The following is a 26,914-nucleotide window of genomic DNA, read 5'->3' on the forward strand; positions in this document are numbered from 1 at the left end:
ACTGTTTTGCCCTTTGACACCTGTCTCCAGATTGGTTTTATAGGTTATAATACAATAACACCAGGTAGTAAACAGACGTTCCACTTGGGCTTGACCTCTCAAACTTAAAAAGTGAATTGTTTTACTTTTATCTCACCCATGCCCCTAAGGTGGTCCCACAGCAGGCTATAATAATTTAAACACAATATTAAAAAGGAGTGTAAAACAATATAAAATCACAGATATAAATACAGTGGTACTTCGGGTTAAGAACTTACTTTGTTCTGGAGGTCAGTTCTTAAGCTGAAACTGTTCTTAACCTGAGGTACCACTTTAGCTAATGGGGCCTCCCACTGCCACCGCTGCGCAATTTCGGTTCTCATCCTGAAGCAAAGTTCTTAACCCGAGGTACTATTTCTGGGTTAGCGGAGTCTGTGACCTGAAGCGTATGTAACCTGAAGCGTATGTAACCCAAGGTACCACTGTAAGGAGGGTCTCAAGTGTCTTAATCCATAGACAGCGTCTGGGACTTAAGTTTGGAGAAAAGGCAAGTAAGAGGTAACATGATAGAAGTTTACGGCATTATGTACAGCCTGGAGAAAGTGGAGAGAGAAAATCCCCCCTTCCCTCTTTCATAACACCACCACTCTGTGGGCAAACAGTGAAGCTGACTGTTGGAAGACCCAGGACAGATGAAAATTACAGCACAGAGGTAAATTATGGAACTCCCTTCTGCAGGAGGCAGTGATGACATCAACTTGGATGTTTTTAAAAGAGAATTGGACAAATGCATGGAGGAAAGGGCTATCGAGGGCTACTAACCAAGAGGGCTATGCTCTGATGCTTTTGAATACCAGTTGCTGGAAACCACAGGGGAAGGGGAAAGGGCTCTTGTGCTTGGATCCTGCTTGCTCCTTTCCTACAGGCATCCGGTTGGCCACTGTGAGAACAGGATGCTGGACTAGATGGGCCAATGGCCTGATGCAGAAGACTCTTCTTATGTTTTTGACACACAGATGAAAGTGGCCTGAAGGACCCTCTTTGCCCACTCCTCCCCACACAACAGACTCAAAGCCCTTGACGCTTGCAGCCCTTGTAGTGTGATGGTTTAGTATCCAGACCTCTGAATCTAAATGCACTGCTGCAGGACTAGTCTGAACAGGAATCTTAAGTGCCGCTGGTGTTCAGCTGGCCCTGAAATCCCCTTGAGAACATGTGACTGGCTTGCTTCAAGCACCTGCGTTCCTTCCGAAGAAAAGCGTGAAGTCCTGTTTGTTTTGTTTCTTTTGTAAAGGAAAAGAGGTGAAGCAGAGTTGACTGGGTAGGGAGGGCATAGCTAAGAGAGGGAAATGGTGCAAAAGCAGATTTGGGAGAGGGAGGAGCAGCTGGTCATAGATGCAAAGGCTAATAGAGTTGTGGGTTTCCAATCCTACAGCCTTATACACTTGCAAGCTCCTCACTCTAAGAAGCCCAACGGAGAACAAGAAGCCTTGATGGCTCCATATAAATTCTGCCCCCTTAATTAAACTATGACATTTGCAGCCAAAAGACAGTGGTGATGCCCATCAACACAGGTTTTTTTAAGGGTGATGGACCCACTCATGGAGGACACAGCTATTGGTAGCTACTAGCCGTGATGACCTTATGCTACCTGCCTCTGAATGCCAGGTTGCTGGGGAACAACTGGGGAGACTTGCTTGTGGGCTTGCTTGTGGGCTTCCCATTGGGGCATCTGGTTGGCCACCGGGAGAACAGGGTGCTTGAACTAGGCGAGACACGGGATCATGGAGCTGGGAAGCACTGGGTCTCTTCACCCAGTGTTCCAATGCTCTCCTAGCCACACTGAAAAAATTTTGGCCAGCCTAGGCAGCTGTCAATCCAGGCACCAAAAAGAAGCAGCAGCTTTGAGTCACCTAGGTATATCACCTGTGGGCACTTTTGACAACTGTAGCAGCTGCCTAGCACTGTTAATTGATTTCTCTCTGTGTTGGGGAGGATTAAGTGCACCTTAAATACTCCCTGCTGCCAGGAACAGGCTGTCAAGAGTTGTGTCAGCTGGCTGACATCAATGGAGATCTTTCTGCTATGGAGTGCTGGCTTTCCCTTTCATTAAGGGGTGAGCCTCATCTGTCATGGAGAGGGGAAGGAAAAGCTCTGACCAAGTGAGGAGTGGCTGATTTATTTATTTTTAAAAGCTGGTAAAAGTTCCTCCCCAGAGCTATTGAACCTATGGTCATGAAGAGGAGAGGGTGTTTTGTGGCATAGGAAGTGTAGGAAAAGTGTTTCGGGTCTGGTGAGATTTACAACTCTCACTGTTTGCTTTGAGAATGAGAGCTGGCTTTGGAATGTAAGCAAAGGATTTGATGGGGCCTTTCACTTCCATAATTGGCAGGATACGACATGCTCTAGGCAATCACACTTCTAAGGAGTGTGCAGGGGTTCATCCTTTCAGGAAGGTAGCATGTAATTGCAAATGACCCCCCTACGGACCTCCAGAATGAATTCAGTTCTTAACCCGAGGTACCACTGTACAATTGCAGGATTGTCTGTCCTTTAAAATGTACACTTTTTAAGTTTTTGCAAAGCCAATTCTCCAGCCAAATAGTGTGAATTTAAACAATGCACATACAAAGGTCAATTGTGCTAAAATGAGTTGAATCAAGGGAAAATATAAATATGGCAGAAGTATGGTTTATAGACAGCAAGTATTGGCGAAAAATTGCATGTAATAAAGCCACTTCCAGCTTGCCCAGGAGGTGGGGTTGCGGGCTTCACGCCCACCCCACGTGAGCGGGGGCTGGTTTCAGCCCCCGCGAGAGCAGGGGAATCCCGGCCGCGTTGTCCACCCAGCCAGCCAATTGGGTGGCTGGGGGGGGCGTGGCCTGCCCTATTTAGGGCCGGTGCGGCCGGGACTCACCCTCTCTTGCCGGCTAGCCCCCACATTTTTGTCCCTTCCAACTCCACAATTATTTAATTGTTTAATTGCTTACAAGCGCTATGTTAGAAAAAAACCTATGACTGCTTACCTGGCAGCCCTGGGTTGGAGGGTCATTGGCCACCCAGGCATACGTTTCAGCTGCGAGGCCCTCTACTGGCTTGATGGCGTGCATCTTTCGGATGCTGGAAATGATATTTGGCTGATGGATATAGCAAAGGGGATAAGGGATTAGTTTTAGGCATGAGAGTATTGGCGGCGAGCGATTGCTCGTGTGGCGGTTAGGCATTGGTAAGAAGGGGTTTAGAGGATGTGTGGGTGGGGGAGGAACGCCATCAACTCCCCCCAGAGAATGAAGGGTGGTCCGATAAAGGACTCTGGGGGGCGTGGCCCTGTCCGAAGCCTATGGAGGTGTGGGCCTAAGGCACGCCCCCGAGCGGTGACCCAGGGGAGCTCCTAGTTGACGTGCCTCAGCAGGAGACTCCCCCTCTATGGTGTTAACCCTTCCCGTGTCTCCAGCAAATGGGCTGGAGCCGGATAGTCGATAGGACCAATGCCTAAGCCAATGCCTGATTTCAATAAAGTTGTGGCCTAATTCGCCCATTTAACCTTAAATTCTGGTGTCTAGTGTCTTTATTTATCCTTGGTGGGGGGCGGGAACTCACCACGCAATGTTGTTATTAGGAGAAATTCACACTCCATTGCTGAGGACTTAAAAAGAAGGAGAAGAATGTGCAAAATGAGGTGGGAATGTGGAGGGCAGCACTTAGGACTGGGAAAAAGAGAAACCAAGAGAAGGTGAAATTGACTGAGTTTTCCTTCCTTGATGCTCTCTCTTTTGGAGAGCCACTGCTTGTCTGGGTAGACTGTACTGAACTAGAGGAGCCAATGGTCTGACTCTGTAGAAGGCAGTGTCATATGTTCTTGTTTAATCTAGCTCCCTTTTCAGAACCATGAAAACTGGGCTCATTCTTACTTCATTTTTAAAGGACTCTGTGATGGAGCACTTGCTTTGCACACAGGAACTCCCAGGTTCAAACCCCAGTAGCATCTTCAGGAAGGGCTGGGGAGAAAGACTCCTTGCCGAAACCCTGGAGAGCCCCTGCCAGCCAGTGTAGACAGTACTAAGCTTGATGTGCCAAAGCCTGACTCCATATAAGGCAGTTTCTTATGGTTCCTGGACATTCATAATGTGTCTTGCATTCCTTCCTTGTCAGCCAAAAGGGAAACGACCTCCTTGGTGACCCAGGGAGAGTTTTTAGTGACTGTTTTCCTTTAATTCCGCTGGTCCATTTCATTATAGATTTCGTCCCCAGGGGGCTGTGTGCTTCCTGAAAGTTGTACCCTACAACCCAAGCCAAGACATCAAAAGTTATTTTGCTGTTGTTGACTTTTAAAATAAACGTTCTAGACCCCACCATCTTCCGCCCCTGCACTGCAGCCCCAGACTTGGCCCTTAATCCTCACCGACCCTTGAAGGCAGGAAATGGTTCCATTGAGGTGTTATGGCTTGTGGCATGACTTGTTTACGCATAATCCCATTAGCAGCCCTGGGTTGTGGCCAAGGTGTGTGCATACATAAATGCAGAAAGGGGGGGAGAGAAAGGGGGGACCGAGGAGCCAGGAAATGGTGCAACCACGCCATTGCCATGGCAACGATCCCATCCATGTGCGTACATCTTGCCTTAATGAGGACACGGTGATTGGAGCCAGCTGCGAAGGCTTGGGTTCCGTTGCCTGCTTTCCCTGAGATTTTTGCCGCTGCAAATGACCACAAGCTGTGTGCTGTGTGCAGTTCTGTTCACCCTCACCCCCAACAAGGATATTGCAGGGTTGGAAAAGGTTCAGAAAGGGGCCACCAAAATATTCAAGGGGTTGAGCAACTCGCCTGTGAGGAAAGCTTGCAGCATTCAGGGATTTTCAGCTGACATAAAATGCGAGTAAGAGGTGACACGATATAAGTTTATGAAATAATGGCTGGCATGGAGGAAGTGGCCAGAGAGAGGGGAAAATTCTCCTTCTCTCATCACACGAGAACTCATAGACATCCAAGGAAGCTGAATGTTGGGAGATTCAGGGCACATAAAAGAAAGTCCCTCATAGTTAACTGTTTTAAAGTCATCCACTTTGCTGGCTGTCAAATGGCTCCTGTGGAATGGAACTGAAAGCCATGCATCTGAATCCCAGTAAAGCTGGAAGCCACAGGAGGGGAGAGTGCTGTTGTGCTCAGGTTCAGCTTCCTAGTTTCCCACTGGAGCCTCTGGTCAGCCACTGTGAGAACAGGATGCTGGACCTAGATGGGCTATTGGCCTGATCCAGCAGCCACACCCTTAACGTTCTTAAACCCCACTCCATGGTCTCAATGGAGGCAGGAGGTTTGAGTGGGTGGGTTTGATGGGAAACAGCTGCTGAGGCAGTGCTAAAATGGGATGCAGCATAATTATTGTGCGACAGATTTTGCTACACTCCTCATCATCACCACCACCACCACCACCCCCCCAAAAAAGTTTGGGGAAATTGACTCTCATCTGTTTGCAGCACTGAATCAATTTATTTATTTTTAAATCCTCACTTGCTTCTGGGCAGAGCTCATGAGAAGCCCATAAGCAGGACCTAAGTGAGACAGCAACTCTCCCCACTTGTGATTCCCAGGAACTGGCATTCAGAGGCATATTGCCTCCAACAGTGGAGGGAGAACGTAAAGACATAAACTGAACCCTGTTGGGTGCATTTCCGAATGCAGTTTCCTCAATGCAAACCTCCTGCCCGTGGACCAATAGTGGCCTACAAGGCCATTTGCCTCAATCCATGTCCATCTGCCAATCAGAAGATATCACATGTTACATCATAAGGTAATACCTGCTGGATCAGGCCATTGGTACATCCAGCCCAGCATCCTTTTCCCGCAGTGGCCAACCAGATTCACATTATGAGAAGCCCACAAGCAGGACCTGAGTGCACCAGAACCTCTTCCTACTTGTGATTCCTGGCTAACTGGAATTCAGATGCATGCTGCCTCTGACAGTGGAGGGAGAATGTAGCCATTGCAGCTAATAGCCCTGAAAGTCTTGTCTTCTGTGATTTCATGTTTTCATTGTTGGGACTTGGTATGAACATAGGAAAACAAGAAAAGCCAGCCAGGAGTGCCAAAGCAAAGCCCACAAATAGGACCCAAGTGCAATAGCATCATTCTCCCCACTTGCAATTTCCAGCAACTGGAATTCAGATGCATTTCTTCTTCTGGCCATGCTCCCCCACTTCTGCCTTCTAGGCCAGGCATCCCCAGCCTGCAGCCTTCCAGATGTTTTGGCCTACAGCTCCCATGATCCCTAGCTAACAGGACCAGTGGTCAGGGATGATGGGAATTGTAGTCCAAAACATCTGGAGGGCCGAAGGTTGGGGGTGCCTGTTCTAGGCGATTGAAGATCATGCCAAGCCCCAGAGCATTTATTATCAGATTCCAAAAGCTTTGTAAACTACCTTACAAGTTGTAAGATAGTCTACAAAGCTTTTGGAATCTGATAATGGGTGACTGAAGGAGATTTGAAAGCTGACTCAGATGAGGCAAGGTCTAAGCTGGTGACCTTCCTCTGGGGTGAAAAGGAAAGCCATTCATGTCTGAAAGTTGTGGTTTGGGAGTGGTGCCAGTAGAGGCTTTATTCCCGAACAGTCACTTGGGTGCGTCTTTTTTATTGTTATATAACCCTATTAAAACCAGCCTCATGTTGTTCAACTGTACCTACCTAAGGTAGATTGTGCTGGAATTTCCCCCTTCTTCATAGAGCTTGTTTAGCCTGTACCCACCAAGTAGGCAGACATCTCTGGGTTGTGTCAGGGGGGAAGTGGAATCTGTCCCCGCCCATCTAGGTAGGTGTCAAATCTCCTCCCCACCCCCCACCCCAACATCTGCATGTTTTGTAAAATGTGTGCTGAGTTTTGTGTCTGCTGTTGAAAACACAATTGTTATGAAGCCTAGATGGGCAAACATCTCTTCAAGATCGAGGTGGGAAAGGAGAGGGGCCAGTTTAGTCTCCAGCAAAAACTAGTGGCGCACAGCACCAATTGGCTGGGAACAGTGATGTTACTAACCACTATTCCCCTTTCCTGACCAAGGCTTGGGAATTTTCCAAACATTTTAAAAAGAAGTTTTCAGGCTTCTTATGTGGCCATAGCTCAGTGATAGAATAACTTCATTGTACCCAAGAGGTCCTGTGTTCAGTCCCCAGCATCTCCAGGTATGGCTGGGAAAGACTCCTTACCTGGAACCCTTGAGAGCTACTGGCAGTCAATGTACATAATACTGAGCTAGATGGAGCAATGGTCTGATTTAATTTAAGGCAGCCCCCCGTGTTGACACAATGAGATGTTTCCTTCCCCACCCCCTACACTTTTTAAAAAGTGAGTGCAACCTTTTTTATATGCTTGATAACTTTGCACTTCAGTTGTACACATTGTATACCTATTTCCACTAAAATAAGGATTCTGTACAATTTTCAGTGTCTCTCCGCCAAATTGTGCCCATGTTTGTACAAATAGACACGTAATCCAACTGATATCTGCATTCTAAACTTCAATGAAATCCATCAAACAGGTCTGTTTGCTTTGAAAAGAGAGCCAGCGTGGTGTAGTGGTTAAGAGCGAAAGACTCGTAATCTGGTGAACCGGGTTCGCTTCCCCGCTCCTCCACATGCAGCTGCTGGGTGACCTTGGGCTAGTCACACTTCTCTGAAGTCCACATAGGGGAATATCTCTATCCTCCACCCTGGATAATTTTGGTTGCCGTTTTCTGAACCTTTCCTAATCTAAAATAGATAAATGATTATCTGGGTTCTACCCCCCCTTTTTTTTTCTCCGCAGGGCTCATCTCAACGATATGGAGAACATTTACCCCTTTCTCTTCCTTGGTGCGATCTACTCCCTTCTGGACCCTAACCCGACTGTGGCCCGGATCCACTTCTTGATCTTCTTCTTTGGCCGGATTGTCCACACCTTGGCCTACCTTCTGAAACTCAGGGCTCCCACACGCTCAGTGGCCTACAGCGTGGCCCAACTTCCCTGCATCTCTATGGCCCTACAGATCCTCTTTGCAGCCATCAAGTCCTGGTGATTGCTTTGATCTGAGACTTGAAAGGGGTGGGAAACGGGATGGACAAGTGGCTTTGTTTGTAAGAGGTGGATAAAGCTCTTCCTTTTCCTTGCTGTGGTTTGGTGATGTGCATTTCAACCTCAACCACTGCATCTCTTTGCCTGGATGGACTCTCAGTCATGTCATCTTCAGACTGGACAGTTTGCTTGGCGATTTCTCCTAGGAGGGGAGGCACCTTTCTGTTGCTGATGGGCATGTGGTGCAGAGGTTCAGGTCCACAAAGTGATAAATAAAAACACTTATTGCAGTAAAGAATATCTCGCTAGTCCCAAGCTGTCTATTTCAACTCTGGGGGATTTCACTTAGACATGGTGGACATGGTGGACATGACTTCCACAGGTGAGAGGTGGCCCTCCAGAGCTCTTTATCTGGCCCTCCAGATTGTGTGGAGTACTGTGGGAAGGAGGGAGAACCCTGCTCTAGTTTGCATCTCGGGCTGTGTCTCTAGTTCATTCTTGGCACATTGTTTGGGGAATTAGACACAGCAGAAGCTTGCTGGTAAGGAAGTTGTTCTGTGTTGAAGGGGAGATTAAAGGATAAGGAAACAGCCCCACCAAGGAGATACTGCAAGACTGAGCAGATGGAATGCAATGTGAACTAAATGCTTTCAGATTCAGCTGGGGGTGTAGATGAGGATCTGGCACACACAGGCTAACAGTATTAGTAGTCATCATCATCATCATCATCATCATGATGCAAAAAGTGATTGCACTAAGCACAAACCAGTACATTTTTTAGAAAGTGAACAGTGTGAAGTCTTTCCTTTTCTCTGTCCCAAATGCCCTCCGCAAACAGAAAAACCAACCTTCAGAGTGGGGACCTGCAGCAAGAGTAACACTATATGGGTAGATTTGACCAATCAGTTCTTAAGCCTAATTGCAAGGTCTTGAAAAGAGCTCTGCTGGTTCAGGTGAAAGGAATGGGAATCCTGCAAACAGGACCAGAACGCAATAGAAACTCTCAATACTTGTGATTCGGAGCAACTGGCATTCAGAGGCATTTTGCCCTCAGTGAATCAGCCTTTCAGCCAGGATCTGGTGCTCTTCAAATGTTTTGGGCTACAACTCCCATCAGTCTCAGTCAGCACAGGCATGTGATGCACAGCTGTGCAAACTAGGCGCTGATGGAATCAGTAGTCAAAAAAAGTTGGAAGGCAGCAAGTTGTCAGAGGCTGCCCTCTAGTGATACTTTGTGGTCATGTCAAGGAAATGTCTCATTTTTGCTGTTGGCATCCATCTGTATTAGAAATCAATGGACTACGCTTCCAGGGGTGAAACAAACCACTGCTTTAGCAGCACAGAAGTGACTCCCCTGGGGTTCAAAGCCTGGGCAGCGTGGTCCAAAGGAAAGCAGAGCAATATGTTGGGCACCAGGAGTTGCCTGAAGGAGGCGTACAAGGTGCCATTCAATAGGGACTCCACTCCAGATTTGTGTAGGGTTTAATCCTTAGCCTTTTCTTCTCCCAAAGATATCCCGCAAGTTAGCAGAGGTTTAGGACCAGCATTTTCCTTCTCCAAGATGGGCTCCTTTCCCAGGTTAACGGCGAGCCCCATCTGCCCCTCACTTGCCTCTACAGCACATGCAGAAACTGCCTTCTTGACCACAGGACGCACAGTTGGTCTGGTGCACTAAATATGCTGGAGCCTGTCTTGGCATGCAGGAGAAGGCCCTAGCACACTGAGGGCTTGAGACTCATGGGATTAATGGGTCTCAGTGCCTTCTCATCTTTTAAAATACCTGTCCTGGAGCTCATCTTTCCAAGGAACTATTAACTGGTGTTTTTGTTGTTGTTCTTGTTCCAACCTGACCTGGGACCTGCTGGTGAAGGGCAAGCAGAGTAGGAGCAGCAGCAGCAGCAGTAGTAGTAATAGAGAGGTAGTATGGTGCAGGGACGCGGGTGGTGCTGTGGGTTAAACCACAGAGCCTTGGACTTGCCGATCAGAAGGTCAGCGGTTCGAATCCCCATGATGGGTGAGATCCCGTTGCTCGGTCCCTGCTCTTGCCAACCTAGCAGTTCGAAAGCATGTCAAGTGCAAGTAGATAAATAGGTACCACTCCGGCGGGAAGGTAAACGACATTTCTGTGCGCTGCTCTGGTTCACCAGAAGCAGCTTAGATATGCTGGCCACATGACCCGGAAGCTGTACACCGGCTCCCTCGGCCAGTAAAGCAAAATGAGCGCCACAACCCCAGAGTCGGTCACGACTGGACCTAATGGTCAGGGGTCCCTTTACCTTTATGGTGCAGTGATGGTGTAGAGGGTTGGACTAGGCCATGGGAAACCAGAGTTCAAATCCCCTCTTGGTCATGACACTCACTGGGGGACCTTGGGCTAGTCACTGCCTCTCCGTCCAGCCTACCTCTCAGGGTTGTGGGGATTAAACAAGGAGGGGTGGAGAACCATGTATACCTCCTTGAGCTTACTTCGAGGAAAATGTGGAGTATAGATGCAACAAATAAATAAAATTAATAATACCGCAGACAGGCCCCTTTCAGACTTTTCTTTGTGGGCCTACCAGTTATAATTTCCATTTGATTTTTTAAAAAATATTTTGCTCAGCTTGATTTTGAGTGGACTCCCTGTCCAGGCTAAATGTGGCCTGGGATATTGGCTCTGCCCTTCTCCATATAAATGCTCTCCTCCAAGTTAGCGATATGAGACACAACACAGTATGAACACCAAATCACAGAGGTGGTTTGAATGTGGCATGTAGAAACCATCTGATATTTATTTTATAAGCACTGAATTAAAAACAAAACAAAACAAAAACAAAAAACAAAAAAGTCAGATTTCACCAGCCACTATTATGTTCATGCCATCTCTGGCAGCCATTTTGAAACAAAGAGAGTTCCTTGAAACTCGTAGAGTTTGAAATAATTTGGAATCATAACCACCCACATTTTGAGTTGGGGAGAAATTGCAGAACTGGGTTTCTTTCCTCTAGCTCTTCCTGGTCTGCGCTGCTTTGCAAATCTTTTTCATCCCCTTCCCCCCCCCCCATCTTGTTTTTTTTTTAAAAAAAATCCAAATGAAAATTTGACTTTTCATTATTTCATTTGTGAACATTTTCTTGAGTCTAGAAGTCTGGAAGCTCATCCTGGAAGCAAAAAATCAGCTCATTACCAACCGGAATTTGCAAAGCTCAAACTCCTCAATATCTCTTGCCCCTTACTTAGGCTCCTGTAGGCAGTGAGATTCCCCCTCTCCCTTCACCGGCAGGAGATTCTGTTCAGATTATTTGGAGGAACAACCTGCATTTCCTCCTTATACACAATTCCATAGTCTCCAATTGCTATGAAAAAGCTGCGATCTTCACAAAAACCCTCAAGCCATGACAGCTTCACTCTGACACGCAGAGTCCCGAATTCCTCCAGCCAGCAAATGGGCACACGCACAGGGTACGAAATGGTACAAAGAGAGTTGATTTGATCCATCCCTCGTTGTCTTTTCTGTATCTCCTGTTGAGGGTCACACGGTTTCTCACTCACCACCAGAGCCAGAGGTGATTGGCTGCGAGGCGACAAGGGCAAAGGCTGATTGGAAGGCAGCGTGGCATGTGCAAGTGGGACTCCATCTGTGCTTGGCAGGAATGAGGTGAGGGAGAGAGGCTGGTCATCAGAAAGGGCTCCCTGGCTGCGAAAGATGTGCCAGAGGCCTCTGGGAGAAGGTGGATTGGGGAGATAAGCTAAGTGCCAGAGGCCTCTGGGAGAAGGTGGATTGGGGAGATAAGCTAAGTGAGAGAGAGGTGGAGCTGTGTTCACCCTAGAATAGTTTATAATGCAGGTCACTGGCAGCGCACTGCTAGGACACTTCCACATTTCAGGGGTGCCTATCACCTCTCACCAACTCCCCTGTTTTGCACATTCTGTAGCCATTCTTACAACCACACAGCATACATACCATGTCAGCTACAAGAGTCTTTGTTTATTAAGGGTGACTGAGGCCAAATCCGCACCATGCACTGAAAGCACTATGAGACCACTCTAAGCAGCCACATGTTCCCCCTGCCCCCAGCAAAGCAAACTGGGAGCTGTAGCTTGTAGCTACAAACCACTGCCACCAGGAGGCAGCATAGTGGGCAGACAGCTTTTCTGTGGCAAACAGGTACACTCTAGTCTAAGGCCCCAAGTTCTCTATGCATTTGAAGCAGTATTATACCACTTTAAAGTGTCAAAGAGGGATTGACTGTTAAACCACTGGTTGACTGTATAGGCCAGACCTAAAGAGGTTATTCTGGAAATCACTAAAGGAATAGCATACCCTCCAACTTCCTCAGGTGAAAATAGGGGCTTTTTACATCTGTATCCCAAATAGATTCTCATTTTACATCTGTATCCCAAATAGATTCTGACATTCAATAATTTCCTGGGTTTAGCAGATGGCTTCTCCCCTACATACATAATAATAATTTGGATGATGATTCCACCTTAGCATCCTTAAGTAATTTGAAATTATCAAGGTCTACCAAGTAAGTTTAACAGTTTAAGGGGGGGCAGGGAGTACCATGCACCACAATGTGCTTGAATGTTTCTTTATATTTTAGATTTCCTTATTTCAAATACATATCACTGAACAAATTTTTAAAAAATGGCTATCTGCATTCTTGTTTAGATTCAGTTTTCCTCTCCCTCCCTTTGCCTGAAGTAACACATCTTACCCTTCTCGCACATCTTTAGGTTAGGCTGGTTCTGCTATTAAATTGTTTACATTGTATTGGCTCAATTCTCTCTTCCTGGATTAGGGCAGAATGGCTGTAGGCTGCTGGCACCTCTCATTCTTTGTGATGAGAGCTTTGGGGGTGCTTATGCCTCCAGGGGTTCAATGTGAATAGATGACAGTCTTGTGTCTTGGGGCATCCAATCCATTCAGCACTCCCTGCCTCTGAGTCCTGTTCCTCCCTGGGACTCAACATCCCATCAAGCAATGCCCTGCTCATCCTAAAGACACACACACACCCCAGTTTTTGAAAGCCAAAGGGCATGACCCTCAAATGGCGCACAACCTCTCTGGAAACCAGCAGAGTAAGCAGGGTATCTGATAATCTCTTACAGGACCACTCTGAGTTATTGTGAGTTCCCCTCTTATCTCCCAGAGGGTGTTTTTAAAGGAATGGGGTGTGCGCATTTGATCAAAAATGAAAAATGCAGCTTCTCTGTTATAGCAATGTTGAGTTGTTGTATACCCCCCAAAATGTACACTTGTACCATGTGGGGCTGGATGAGTGAATACAGGTTCAGAAACTTTCATCAAGTTCTCAGGAGGTAAAGTTCTTCTCTTTCAAAACTTCAGGTGAACAGCTCTGAACTTTTGATCTGCTGAGAAAAGAAAGGGTGAAGTAACTGTAGGGCGATTTGGCTTTACACTTTTCACATCGCCTCTGGAGGGTTTGATAGTTTCTCTTGGCCACCCCATCTACTAAAATCAAACCCTGCCAGAGTGTCCCATTCCTTCGTTCCTCAAAGCCAATGAATTTAATTTGGGGGGAAAGAAAGACATTGTAAACGTCTGTCTTCTAGAGAGGATGTGAAAGAGACGAAGGGCAGAGTAAGAGAGATGGACAACGTATGAAGGTGTTGGTGTTGCTGGAGCAAGAATCATCAATGTCTTGGCTGCCCAGCGGGGCTGGACTTTGAAGCAGGTGGGGGTGGAGATCCTGGCTGCAGGGGAACATGAGGCAGGCTTGCCTCTTCGGCACGACCCCGTGGTCAGTTCACAGTGGGCACCTGGTTCTGATGAAGGCTGAACTCTTTGGCTTTGAGACGTAAGCTGGCAATGCTGTTGGCCATGTTGACCCCTTGGGTGGGCGTAGTGGGGCTGCTAGAAGTGTACGAAGGCACTGTGTTGCTGAGCCATGCGAGGTGGGGAGAGAGGGAAACAAAAAAGAGTTATAAGTCTTAACAGCAATTGTTGCTTGCTCAAGGCCACCCACCCTCTGCCCACGTCGCATCTCTCATCAGCCCTACTTCACATCAGATGTGTGGTATTCCAGGGTTGGGGCAGGTGGGAAAAATGGGAGCTTTGTAGCCACTGATTCTTCTCACCCTTTGTGGTGTTTGGAACCAAAAATGCTGAAAGGAGGCAAGTTAGCCACTGAAGATGGGCTCTAGGGTTACTCTGGAGAAGGGGTGTGGGAAGCTCACCAAGGAGTCATTCTGTTTGCGCCAAAGCTAAGCATTTAGGAACACCGACAACACAACAGGCTTCAGCTTCAAGACAAAGGTGTGGAAGTTCTGTTATGTTTTATGGAAAACTCCACTTAAGAAGATATTGGAGCACTCCAAACCATTTGAACACATTTGTGCACAGCAAATAGCAGACCTAGCTGAAAGGCAACACATGGAGATCTGCAGTGATAATTGAAATGCACCCCTAATTATCATTATTGTACAATTATAACAGTATTGAGATGGGGTGTGACTGTGACTTTCTCACACTTCTGAATTTCCCCCTACACTACAAGCTCACACTTTCTTGAATGTTTTTGCTGGGCTGTAATATGTCCTGAAGCTCTGGTCATGGCTATTCGTTATCTAGGGGGAAGACAGAGAGAGGTGTGTAACTGTATTTTTGGCAGTACCAGTAAAAAGATAAACCCCAAACTTGCTTCTTGAGATCAGCATCTTTTTCTGAATATGTTGTGGGAACCTACGCATATCATGTCACACACTTTCATCTCAATCCATCTTGCATGACTCTGATTGCATGCATACCTTCGTTTGCAATTTCAGTAACTGACAAAGTTATGCTGCTCTCTGAACTTAATTGCTTTACACTCCTAAATTCTGTTTCCCTTTGAAGTGGAGCAGCATGCTCTGATTTTAGACCATCTCTCTCCTCCTGCTCCCTTGCAAAATAAGCATTCTCTAGGCAACTGAAGCAACTTCAGTTTCCCTTCAGTTTCCCTTCTTTTCTTGTCCCTGGTCTTGTTAGCACTTTTGTTTGAAAATGGATATAATTATTGTTGCTAATCTGCTTTGTAGGTCTGTGTAGGAAAATGGTCTGGGTTCTTTTCTGCACAGAAAGGAAAACGGAAGACTGCTCTGGACTTACCTGTATTGGGATGTTGTTGACCAGGAGAGATAGTCTGGGCTCAGGTTGGTTGGACGGGGGGCCATGGGTTGTTCAATGGCTGCATCTTGGCTGTAGGATTTGAGGAGTGATGCCGATCTGTTGGCAAGCATGGCCCTCTCATTTCGGCGAAATTTGGCCCTCCGGTTCTGAAACCATACCTGGCAGAGAGGAAGAGTGCTAGGATGTTATTTTAATCTGCAATTTAAGGAAGATAATACTGAGTAAGAACATGAGTCCATTCAGCTCAATATTGTCCACACTGACTGGCGGCAGCAGCTCTCCGGGGTTTCAGGCAGGGGACATTCCCAGCCCTACCTGGAGATGCCACAAGGGGCTAAAGCCAGGACCTCCTGCATCCAAAGCAAATGCTCCAACACTGAGCTGCAGCCTTTCCTCTAAAAGAAGAATAAATATGCCAGTCCTCATGGTTCTGAATAAATATGCATGGGCAGAATTAAACATGGAACGCTGTCTTATACTGAGTCAGACCCTTGGACTGTCTAGCTCAGTATGCTGGCAGTTGCTCTCTTGGGTTTCAGGCATAGTATTTTCTCAGCACTACCTAGAGATGCTATCAGGTATAGAACCTGGGACCTTCTGCATGTACAGGAGATGCTCTACCACGGAACTACAGGGAGCTTGAACACCCACAACTTCATTCCGGTCCCTGCAGGTGTACATCTCTGGAGAGATGGTTGCCTTCAGCTATTCTCTTCTCCCTCTCACCTGCACTCTGGCCTCGCTAAGGCTGACCCTCCGTGCCAACTCCTCCCGGACAAAGGCATCGGGGTAGTGCGTCCTCTCAAAGACCCTCTCCAGAGCCTGGAGCTGGCTGCTGTTGAATGTGGTGCGGTTTCTCCTCTGCTTCTTCTTCCGCTTGGCGGAGCTGCGGGATGCACTCAAGCTCTCACCTGTTGGGGGACAAAAGAGAGGCAATGATGATGCCACGATGAAGCCACAAGAACATAGGAAGAGCCTGGTGGATCAGGCCAATGGCCCATTTCATCCAGCATCCTTTTCTCACTGTGGCTGAACAGTTTCCTATGGGAAACCAGCAAGCAGGATCTGAGCTCAAGAGCCCTCTCCCTTCCTGTGGTTTCTGGCACTGGTATTCAGAAGCATTGCTGCCTCTGAGGTGGAGCATGGCTTTCCATACACATCACACCTGGGTGGGCAGGAACTATACCCTTAATGTACCTGGAGAAGAAAATGCTGAGAGTTGATACAATAGCCATCTGGAGGGCTATCACATGTAAGAAAGAATAGACTTGTTTCCTGCTGCTCCAGAGAGGAGGACTATGGGAAATTGCAGTCATGCCTATCACCTGGAAGGAAATTAACTCATTTATTCACTCTCCTTTTTCACCATATGAACTCACTGAGATAGGAAGTGCCTGAGCTTGCTCACTACAAGCTCAGACCACGTGGTTAGAACTATTTCACTATATTTTGTATCCCAAGATTTCTGCCTGTGTTTAATTGTTGCTTCATGGAAAAAATGAATGAACCTGACCTTTGGAACTTTGTAAGTAAAGCATGTTTAAACTTGCTAAAGTGTGCTCACTGCTAAGAGGGGTAGAAATGGGTAAGATCTGGTAGTGACTCAGGATAGGATATTTTAAAGGTTTAACAACCTAAATTATGGTAACTAGATGTCCCCATTTCCCAGGGACAGTCCCCGGATTTATAAAGCTCTCCCTGGACAAAATCCGCCCCGGAATGTCCCCGGATTTATATTTTAAGTGTTGTAGATTTATTAGTAGGGAATGAATGTTGTGTGATTGGTTCAACAACACAAGAAACAGCATATGGGGACTTCCAGCGAGGCAAAATGCGAGCAGCTCCTGAAGCCAGCCAGAGCCAACTGCGCTACCAGGCTGGCTCCGGGGTGCTGACTGCCTCTGCCACCACCACTGCCGCTGCTGAGGGGGAACAGGGGATGCCCGGCGCGTCAACTGGGGGAACCACTGACACACACACCCCACGACCCAAATCAAACCGGGAGCGAGAGCGCCCGTCCACCCAGCCAACTGCCCAGTGGCGCTCCAGGGCCAGGAAAACCCTGGAGCCAAAGCAGGGAGCAGGGGGAGAAGGAAGAGAGAGAAAGATGGAGGAGAAAAAAGAGGGGAGCCCTGACCTTGTCGCTGCCGCTGAGGAGGAGAGGTAGGAGAGCACCGGGAGGGCAAGGACACCTGGCCGAGCCCAGGCCTGACCTGAGCCTACTCCACAGTGGCTAGCACTCCAAGAGAGCAGGCTGGGACTTCTTTTTTAAGAAAAACAAACTTTTTTAAAAAATAACTTTTTTTCTCTTTTTTCAAAAAAAAAGTGTCCCCGGATTCTTTGAAAAAAAATCTGGTAACCTTAACCTAAATCCCCACAATATTTTGCTGCTTGCTTTTGTGACTTTAAAACTGTTGTTGGGTCTTTCTCTATTACCAGAGTTTGCTTGCCCTGAATTTCTGGATGTAGGCATTGGGTGCATTCATTTATTAATTACCCCACATGGGTGATTTGTATGTATCTATTCCCCCACCCACCCAAGGACCTGAACCAATGGATTCAAATTACAAGAAATGAGAGTCTAAACATTAGGAAGAACTTTCTGGTGGTAGGAGCTGTTTGACAGCGGAACAGACTCCCTCGGAAGGTGGTGGACTCTCCTTCCTTGGAGGTTTTTAAGCAGAGATTGGATGGCCATCTGTCATGGGTGCTTTAGTTGAGATTCCTGCATTGCAGAGGGGTGTGGACTAGATGAGTCTTTGGTTCCCTTCCAACTCTACTATCACATGATTCTATAAAATGCAGCCTAGGAAGGTGCAGTCCGCCAGAGAATGGTCCCTGGGCGTGTGTTTCAGTTTAAATTCTGTCCTGAAATCCTATACAGCAATTTTGCCTCCCACTCTGTTATGCAAACATCTGGCTTCCATTTGTTCCCTAATGGCGGGAAAGAAAGTTATTTTGGAATTCACTTTTTATAAAAAAATGGAATAATTTTATGACATCCCCTTTGATTTTCAGCAGGGTTGCCCCAGATTCTTCTGCTGTGTGTCAAATCTAAGTGACTGTGATGTGGCGAAACGTTTTGCTGCTTGCCCGAATTGCTCGCTAAGAGATGAGTTGGGATTGAGGGCACAAGAGACTCACTCTAAAACAGGGGGTGGGGGGCTCAGCCCTTGGGGATGCATGCAGCCCCTCAGACCTCTCCACCTGGCTCTCAGAACCCTTCCCAGGCTTTCACTGCTTGGCACCCTCTCTGAGTGATTTTGTCCTGCAGGGATGTGTCTTTGAGCTTCTTGTCTGCCTGGATGGAGGATAGCATACCCTCAGACATTCCTCAGATGAAAACAGGGACGTTTCTCACTCTTCCCCTCCCCAACTGAACCTACTCGATGCTCTGCCAGCAGAGCATTTCCACCACCCTCCTCCCTGCCTGTACCTCAGAGCCATGCGTCACACGAAGCTATGCCTCCATGTTGTTGGCAAATCTCTTCCTCCTCACCCGGTCTCCAGTAGCCGCTATGAGCTGCCCAAGAGAGGAGGCTGGCATTTAAGGTGGCCATGGAGAGGCTGCGGGGTGCTCGCTCACAGCTGCAACTGTCACCCAGGGCAAGCACCGGCTCATGCTCACCGCCAAGCTCGGCAACAGTGGCACTGATGGGAAATAGGGACACTCTGAGGGACAGGCTGAGACCCTATCTGCCTGCAGACTGTCTCGCCAGAGTGGTGCATGCTCCGATTATCTCCCGCTTGGACTACTGCAATGCGCTCTATGTGGGGCTACCTTTGAAGGTAACCCGGAAACTACAACTAATCCAGAACGCGGCAGCTAGACTGGTGACTGGGAGTGGCCGCCAAGACCACATAACACCTAGTGGTTGAAAGACCTAGTACACTCCTAGTACGTTTCCGAGCACAATTCAAAGTGTTGGTGCTGACCTTTAAAGCCCTAAACGGCCTCAGCCCAGTACACCTGAACTCCACCCCCATCGTTCTGCCCAGACACTGAGGTCCAGCGCTGAGGGCCTTCTGGTGGTTCCCTCATTGCAAGAAGCCAAGTTACAGGAACCAGGCAGAGGACCTTCTCAGTAGTGGCACCCGCCCTGTGGAATGCCCTCCCACCAGATGTCAAAGAACAACTACCAGACTTTTAGAGGACATCTGAAGGCAGCCCTGTTTAGGGAAGCTTTTAATGTTTGATATATTACGGTATTTTAATATTTTGTTGGAAGCCGCCCAGAGTGGATGGGGAAGCCCAGCCAGATGGGTGGGATATAAGTATATTATTATTATTATTATTATTATTATTATTATTATTATTATATCAAAACAGAAGCTTTTGTAATTCCGGGGCTGTCCCTGGGCAATCAGGACACTTGGAGAGTATGGGATAAAGAAAGGCTGATGAGTGCAGAAACTAACCCACTGTGCAAAGGGGGAAATTCGTATGAGTTGCTCTGTCTGCTTTTGCCTCTGGCTCCTCCCAAGTTATTGGGATGTGCACCCCACCCCACCCCCACCCCCCACCCTGGAAAGAAAATGTGGCCTTTGGACTGAAAAGGGTTTCCCACTCCTGCTCTAAAATAACTTGTTGATAATTTCCCTGCCTTCCAAAGTGAATAGCCAGTTCTAAGCTTGCCCGCCTGCCTTCCTGGGGGTGAGACTTTCCAAGTCTACAGTTCTATTATTCCTCTGGCACCTCTGCTTTAACCCTTCCTTCTCCTCTTATTCGGCTCAGCTGAAGGGGTGGAAATAGCCTGGAGTGCATTAGCTGTACATACCGCCAAAGAAAAATAAATGCAGCTCCTTTCTAGTTAGCTCTAACCTCTCTCTCTCCGAGAATCCCTTCCCCACCCCCTCGAAATAACAATTATGGTAAAATGTGACCCAGAGGCTGCAGACATCTCTAAGCAAATAAATAGGCTTTATTAATTAACACGAGTTCTTAGCAAACGGAACCCCGGTTCGATCTCAGGTGGTCTGAATTAGCAAAAGCAAACAAGGTGCTTAACGTGGATTTAACAAATTCACACTGACTCGGTTATATTAGGAGGGATGTCCTTTGCCCAGAAATTGTTTGGAAAGGCAGGACCTGTCACCCACCCCTTCTCCCAGGTCAGTTTTTGGAAACGAAGTGCTCTCCTTCACAGCTGGGATGAGAAACCTGTGGCTCTTGAGACATTGCTCAACTCTTAATTCCCATCAACCCCAGACAGCAGGGACAAGTATAGTGGGATATGTATCTAGGTGAACCTTTCGATTTCATTTCTCTCTCTCTCTCTCTCTCTCTCTCTCCATTCTAAAGTTCAAGTTCTCCACATTTCCACTTGATGCAATTTTTTTTTTAAAAAAGTCCTTATTCACCAGCATTTTAGTAATAATAATAAAAAATAATATTTATTTATTTATTTCTATGCTGCCCATCTGACTGGGTTGCCCCAGCTACCCTGAGTAGCTTCCAACAAATTTAAAACATTGAACACAGTCACACATTAAACAGACTCAGCCTAGTATACCTGAAGGAGCATCTCCACCCCCATTGTTCTGCCCGGTCGCTGAGGTCCAGCACAGAGGGCCTTCTGGCAGTTCCCTCACTGCAAGAAGCAAAGCTACAGGGAACCAAGCAGAAGGCCTTCTCGGTAGTGGCGCCCGCCCTGTGGAATGCCCTCCCATCAGATGTCAAAGAGATAAACAACTACCTGACATTTAGAAGACATCTGAAGGCAGCCCTGTTCAGGGGAGTTTTTAATGTATGACATTTTAATGTATCTTTAATCTTCACAGAGTGGCTGGGGAAACCCAGCCAGATGGGCGGGGTATAAATAATGAATTATTATTATTATTATTATTATTATTATTATTATTATTATTATTATTATTATTATTTAAAAACCTCCCCATACAGGCTGCCTTCAGGTGTCTTCTAAAAGCCTAATAGCTGTTTATTTCCATGACATCTGATGGGAGTGTGAACTTACCCTAATATGCATTTTGTGTGTGTGTGTGTGTGTGTGTGTGTGTGTGTGTGAGAGAGAGAGAGAGAGAGAGAGAGAGAGAGAGAGAGAGAGATTTTTTGCCTAATGGGCACTTCTTTGCAAAGTGATTTTCCCTGATATAATGCATTTTTGCAAGCCATTTTCACAAATGAAGCCAGGCTAGTGAAGGGTGTGAGCTGAAGAGGCATCCCAAGGCCCAAACAGAGGTAGCTGGAGGCCCCTCCAGGCCTGAGAGTCTACACGCCTGCTCCAGCAATTTCCCATGGAAAAGGTGCCAGGACTGTCTCACAGTATATGGCTTTTTTTCTGCTTACGCTTGTGGAAAGGGGAAAATATGTGTGATGTGCCATAGCTAACCTCAAGCGGCTCTAAGTGCTAAAGCTGGTTTTTGGGGGAAAGAAATTGGAAGTGTATAACAACTTGGACAGAAATCAGATATCTTTGCTCAGTAGAAAGAAAATAAATGCACAAATCCTGGTCTTCTTCAAAGTGTTGCAATGGTTGTGCATCATTCCCAATCTCTGCTGAGCGGCAGAAAGATTTTAGGGGGTTCCAGGGTTGTGTTTCCATTGGGAAATCAAGGCATGGTGGAGACTAGTGTCTTTAAGGAATATGGTTTGTTGTACACATATTTACACCTGGGTCTACTTTGGAGAGAGTTCAGAGTATTACGTGTCAAGAGGGGCTTGTTCCCCACAGCAGTGCAGCGCTGGAGTCCAAGGCATCCTGCAAACAATCTCTGTGCCTCTGCCCCAGCCGGCCAAGATGGTTCTGCCCTTCACAGCTACTCACCGAGTTCACCCCATTCTTCCCCAACCGCTAAATTTCAAAAGGACACATTTTTCCTGTAACTTCTCCCTCTCGTCTCTACTATTTACTCGAAGTTCAGGTAAAAGAGGGTCAATGACTGGCCACTGTCAGGTAATTACACCTTGGACTCGGCTGCATTGGCAAAGAAAAAGTGCTTTATATGCGTTATTTAGGCATGATAACACTGTGACACCAAATGGCGCTGTGAAGTTCTGTTTTCGCCAACCCAATTTCTCATGCAAAGCTTACAAGGCATTTAACTGAAACACTTCTTTGATGTGCCTGGATCCAGCCCTTGATAGTCCTTCTTCCCAGGAGATTTCCTGGTTTAGCCTGCATTTTAAATCTCGTGTCTGGCATCTTCTCTTCAATGCTCTAAGTATTATCTAAATGTTACCATTTCTTAGTTTCTAACATTCCCTAACGCTAGCAGTTACAGGTATCCTTTCACCAAAAAACTCTTGTTACCCCAGATCTGTAACAAAAGTTTTGACCCATATGGCTACTTTCCTGTAGGGCAAAGGTGGGCGGTCCCGTCCCCCCCAGCTCCATACCCAATGGTGGGCAAGACCACAGCTGGAAGGGGATGGAGACACACCCCTTTCCTCTATTTTTCTGCCATTTCCCTTCTCCCTCTGTTTTCTGTTTCTTCCACTCCTTTTCTCTCTCACACATCCTTGCTGCCACCTCCCATCTATCTTGCACACTTTCTTCACCGCCTCCTTTTTTCTCACACTCTCTTTCTGCCTCCCCCTTCTCTCTCACACTCAGGATAGGTTAAATCCTCTTCTCTGGTGCCAGGGCCCTAATCCAACTTCCCTCCCAGTGTTATGGGATCTAATCTCTGGCCTGACTCCTCTTATCTAGCTTGGCCTTTAATGAGCACACCAAGTCTCTAACGAAACATCTGTAAGAAACATCATAGGTCTTTCATCTTCCTCTCTACCACCTAAATCCTGACCTTGATGTTCATGGAGTGTTTTTATTTCATTTTATTCTTTTAACTGGTGAATTTGGAATGGGGAATATGTTATTACAGGTTCTGGGTGCCAGAGTTTGAGGGTGTAAGTCACACACAATCCTTGGGTTCAGTAAAAGTTAGAATTAATGAGGTTTGGCTAAATTGTGCCCAACTCAATTTATGCTGTTAAGCCGGGCTAGTTTGGCAGAGATAGCTGGATGAGGGCCTTGGAAGAACAAATGCTGATGATGGCTGAACTGTTAACCCATCAAGAAGGCCATTAACAGAGATTGGTGGAAATGGTGAAAGCCCCTCTGTGAATTGAGGTGTCCTTAGTTAGCAGAGATGGGACATGGGTGGCGCTGTGGGTTAAACCACAGAGCCTAGGACTTGCCGATCAGAAGGTCAGCGGTTCAAATCCCCGTGACGGGATGAGCTCCCATTGCTCGGTCCCTGCTCCTGCCAACCTAGCAGTTCGAAAGCACGTCAAGTGCAAGTAGATAAATAGGTACTGCTCTGGCAGGAAGGTAAACGGCATTTCCGTGCGCTGCTCTGGTTCACCAGAAGCGGCTTAGTCATGCTGGCCACATGACCCGGAAGCTGTACGCCGGCTCCCTCGGCCAATAAAGTGAGATGAGCACCGCAACCCCAGAGTCACCTGCAACTGGACCCTAATGGTCAGGGGTCCCTTTACCTTTACCTTTAGTTAGCAGAGACAAAAGGCCAGCTTTTCAGGAGGAAGGGGGGGAATTGCAGTGGGCACTGACATAAGTGAACAGGAAGAAGTGTCATCTTTGCAAGCTGGGGGGGGGGGACCAGAGCAGGAGGGGAATGGTCTGTTTTATGCTGTAGAAAGGATCAGATATGATGTTTGGGATTTCTTGGAGTCCAAGGCTGCAGCAATGGGAGGAGGAGCACAACAATTTTGGGATTTGGATGTTCTGAACTCTCTCCATCTAGATGCAGATTGTATGTTGTTGGCATCCATCTGCCTTGAGAGACAATGGAGTGGGCCTGGGGTGTGTGAAGTCAAACTGCTGCATTAGCAGCACAGAAATGACCTCTCTGCGGCACAAGCATGGACAGTATATACAGAGGTCCTAGGCTGACCAGACAACAAGACCCCACTCTCAGCCGCACTGATGTGGTCCAAAGGGAAGCAGAGCAATACATTTGGCACCAACCTGGCTACAGGAGTTTCCAAAGGAGGCGTACAATGCACCATCCAACCACCTTAGGGATTCCACTCTGGATTTGAGTAGGGTTTCCTCCTTAGCCCTTTCTCCTGACGATGTCCCGCAAGGCAGCAGAGGTTTAGGATCAGTTTTCCTTCTCCTAGAGGGGCTCCCTTCCCAGGTAGACAAGCCCCATCTGCCTCTCACTTCCCTCTACAGGATATGCTGTATATATGTGTAAGTAATCCATATATCATAAAGACACTGCAGTCTCTGCTTTGCCTCTTTGTTCCAAAAAGTAACCCAGATCCTGACAAGCGCTGCTGGTACCTCAGGAATCTCACACTGCTCAGAGGTTGAGGTGGTATGTCACACTGGTATAAGAAGTGGGATCTGTGTTTTCTAGAGGAAAAGGGCTGAGGGCTAGATGTTCCTGAGCCAAAACAGAGGGAGAAACAGCAGCATTCCTAGAGCAGGTCATGTTGGTGGTCCAGCAGCAGGTCCAGCAACAGATGCAGCAAGAAAACCAGCAGCTTTATAAAATAGAGCAGCACCCGGCAAAGTGGCAGAGAAGCCTCTGTGGAGAGGAAAACATGACTCCAAGCAAGGTGAGTGCTCTGCCAGATGGAAAGATGCTACAAGTGCTGGAGGTGACCCAGGATTTAGGCACAAACTATTTTGAGCCTTGTATGAAAATTCTCAATCTAACTCAGGGTGGTCCTGGGGTATAGTATTATGTTCCAAGTGAAATCACAGTACTACTTCTGGACATGGGGGGTGGGGAGCAAATTAATTCTCATTCTTTCTAGGTCAGATATCTGGCAAGGCAACGTTGTTTTGCCTGAAACCACATTCAGGCTGGAGCAGAGACAGACTCTCAGGTTTTCTTTTACTTCACTTTATGGTTCTAAAGAATAGCTGCTTGTAGGGGTAGGATTCACTTGGTCTGTTTTTCATGGCGGGCGGACTGCATCCAACATTCCCACACTTGTTTGTGGATCTGAACATGCCTCCTAGTCAGATGACACTTCGCTCCTGATTTTGTAGTGTACTTTGAGCATGCAAAAAAGGCTGCACAGAAATATGTATTATTGCATAAAAGATGCACAGGAAGTGCATGGTGTGTGTTTTTTTACTTGCAAGTGCACCAGAAAGCATTGGAAAGTATGTTTTACATATAAAAGGTACACAAAGTGCACATGACAGAATAGCATGCAAAGAAACAAGACAGAACAGGACGGAATGAGGTGCAACAAAACAGAATGGGACGGCAAGAAAACAGAATGGGTCAGGACATCCTGTCCTACCACAAGATGCAACAGACCTATGACTGTGTGCCACTGAGACCTAAACAGGATGGAATTAACTGCTCAGTCCATCCCTAACTCATTCTGGTGTAGACATTCTTCCTACTTGGAAAAGAATCTTCTCTCTCCATGGCTAGATCCACACTGATCTGGGAAAAATAAAAGCATGTTTAAAACCCCCCAGTAATATAGCTCTCAATTTAATTTCCCATTGACGGCAGATCATTGCTCTACAGCGCCCTCTGGTGTCACATTTTTATAACACATTTTAACGTTTTAACTGACCAGTGTAGATTAGTCCCATGTGTCCTCAAAAGTTAAGTCCCCCTGAATTCAACAGGGCCTACTCCTAGGCAAATGGGTTTAAGAGTGCTGCTGTCACTGAGGCTGGTAATGTGGAACCTCAGGCCTGGGGGCCAGATGTGGCCCTCCAACTTCTGTCTATATGGTCCTCGGGACTCGCTCCATCCCTTCCCCAGTCCAGCCCCCTCTCCCCCTTGCTGGCCTTGCTCTACAAACCTCCTTGAGTGCTTTGGCTAGCTGGAAGGTATCCCTCAATGGGATTATGCCTCTTGCTTGTCAGGATGGGGAGGTGTGCTCATAGTAATGTCTGAATTCTCCATGACTTGAACAGTAGCCTATTTCACAAAGGTAAAAGTAATGTTTGTTGCTCTACCTACAACTTTTTTTTTTTTTTTTTTTTTGCTTCTGGCTGACACCCCCCCCCCCCCCCGTCATGCAGCTCTCAGAACGTTTCCCACAAGGGAACATGGCCCCCAGTCTGAATTAAACAATTCCTCAATGCTGATTTAGAAGCCCAATCAAAACAAAAAAAACTTTTCAATTTGATTTTAGCTGTTCGTCTCCAACTTTTGGCCTTTCACATTTTATTTGCTGCTTGTTGACTTTGGACTGCTGTTGGGGGTTTTTTAATGCTTCGCCCCCAATGCAATTATTCCTGCATTGCAGAGGTTAGACAGGATGGCCCCTGTTGTCCCTTCCAACTCTACATTTCTGTGATTCAATGTTTCTACCCATCCCCAGAATCTAAGCAATTTCTCTAAATGCTTTCATGAAAGGGATAATTTTAATGCCCTGTCTCCTGCTAAATAGTCCAGCAAGTTCATGCTACTGTGTTGAAAACCTGCTAAACCCACTAGTGCAGCAGAGGCAACTCTGGAGCCTGAGAAGTGGAGGTTTCCTTGAGTCAAGGAAGAGAGAGGTTTTTATAACTTCTGCTGGTCTCCTTTATGGGAGGAAAAGACCCTAAATGGCTACTAGTCATAATGGCTATATTCTCCCTCCACTGTCAGAGGCAATATGCAAATCACTGGGATTGTGAGTGTGGAGAGTTGCTGTTATGCTCAGGTCTTGCTTTTGGGCTTCCCTTAATAGAAAATGGAAACGGCCTCAGCCCAGTATACCTGTAGGAGCGTCTCCACCCCCATCGTTCTGCCCGGACACTGAGGTCCAGCACCGAGGGCCTTCTGGTGGTTTCCTCATTGCGAGAAGCAAAGCTACAGGGAACCAGGCAGAG

General features: G+C 47.0%; 2 protein-coding genes across 8 annotated transcripts in view; one reads left to right on the top strand and one right to left on the bottom strand.

Annotated features, from left to right (window-relative positions):
- The window catches only part of PTGES (prostaglandin E synthase), a 28,373-nt gene extending 20,056 nt beyond the window's left edge, over positions 1-8,317 (top strand). For all 5 annotated transcript variants that reach the window (XM_081847281.1, XM_081847280.1, XM_081847282.1 and 2 more), the window contains one exon: positions 7,772-8,317. In XM_081847281.1, coding sequence (XP_081703407.1) covers positions 7,772-8,021 — 250 coding nt within the window. In that variant the 3' untranslated portion in view covers positions 8,022-8,317. The remainder of the gene's footprint in view (positions 1-7,771) is intronic.
- PRRX2 (paired related homeobox 2) overlaps positions 1-26,914 on the bottom strand; it is a 223,758-nt gene that overhangs the window by 151,635 nt on the left and 45,209 nt on the right. Inside the window, exons 2-4 of one of the 3 annotated variants that reach the window (XM_081847260.1) lie at positions 15,858-16,042; positions 15,111-15,289; positions 12,711-13,904 (exon numbers count right to left, since the gene is read on the bottom strand). In XM_081847260.1, the coding sequence (XP_081703386.1) occupies positions 13,766-13,904; positions 15,111-15,289; positions 15,858-16,042 (503 nt within the window). In that variant the 3' untranslated portion in view covers positions 12,711-13,765. Of the gene's footprint in view, positions 1-12,710; positions 13,905-15,110; positions 15,290-15,857; positions 16,043-26,914 lie in introns of those variants that run through there. The other 2 variants (XM_081847262.1, XM_081847261.1) reach the window with 2 other exon arrangements.

Source organism: Podarcis erhardii (genome assembly GCF_964252035.2).
Source record: "Podarcis erhardii genome assembly, chromosome: Z".
Classification (NCBI taxonomy): domain Eukaryota; kingdom Metazoa; phylum Chordata; class Lepidosauria; order Squamata; family Lacertidae; genus Podarcis; species Podarcis erhardii.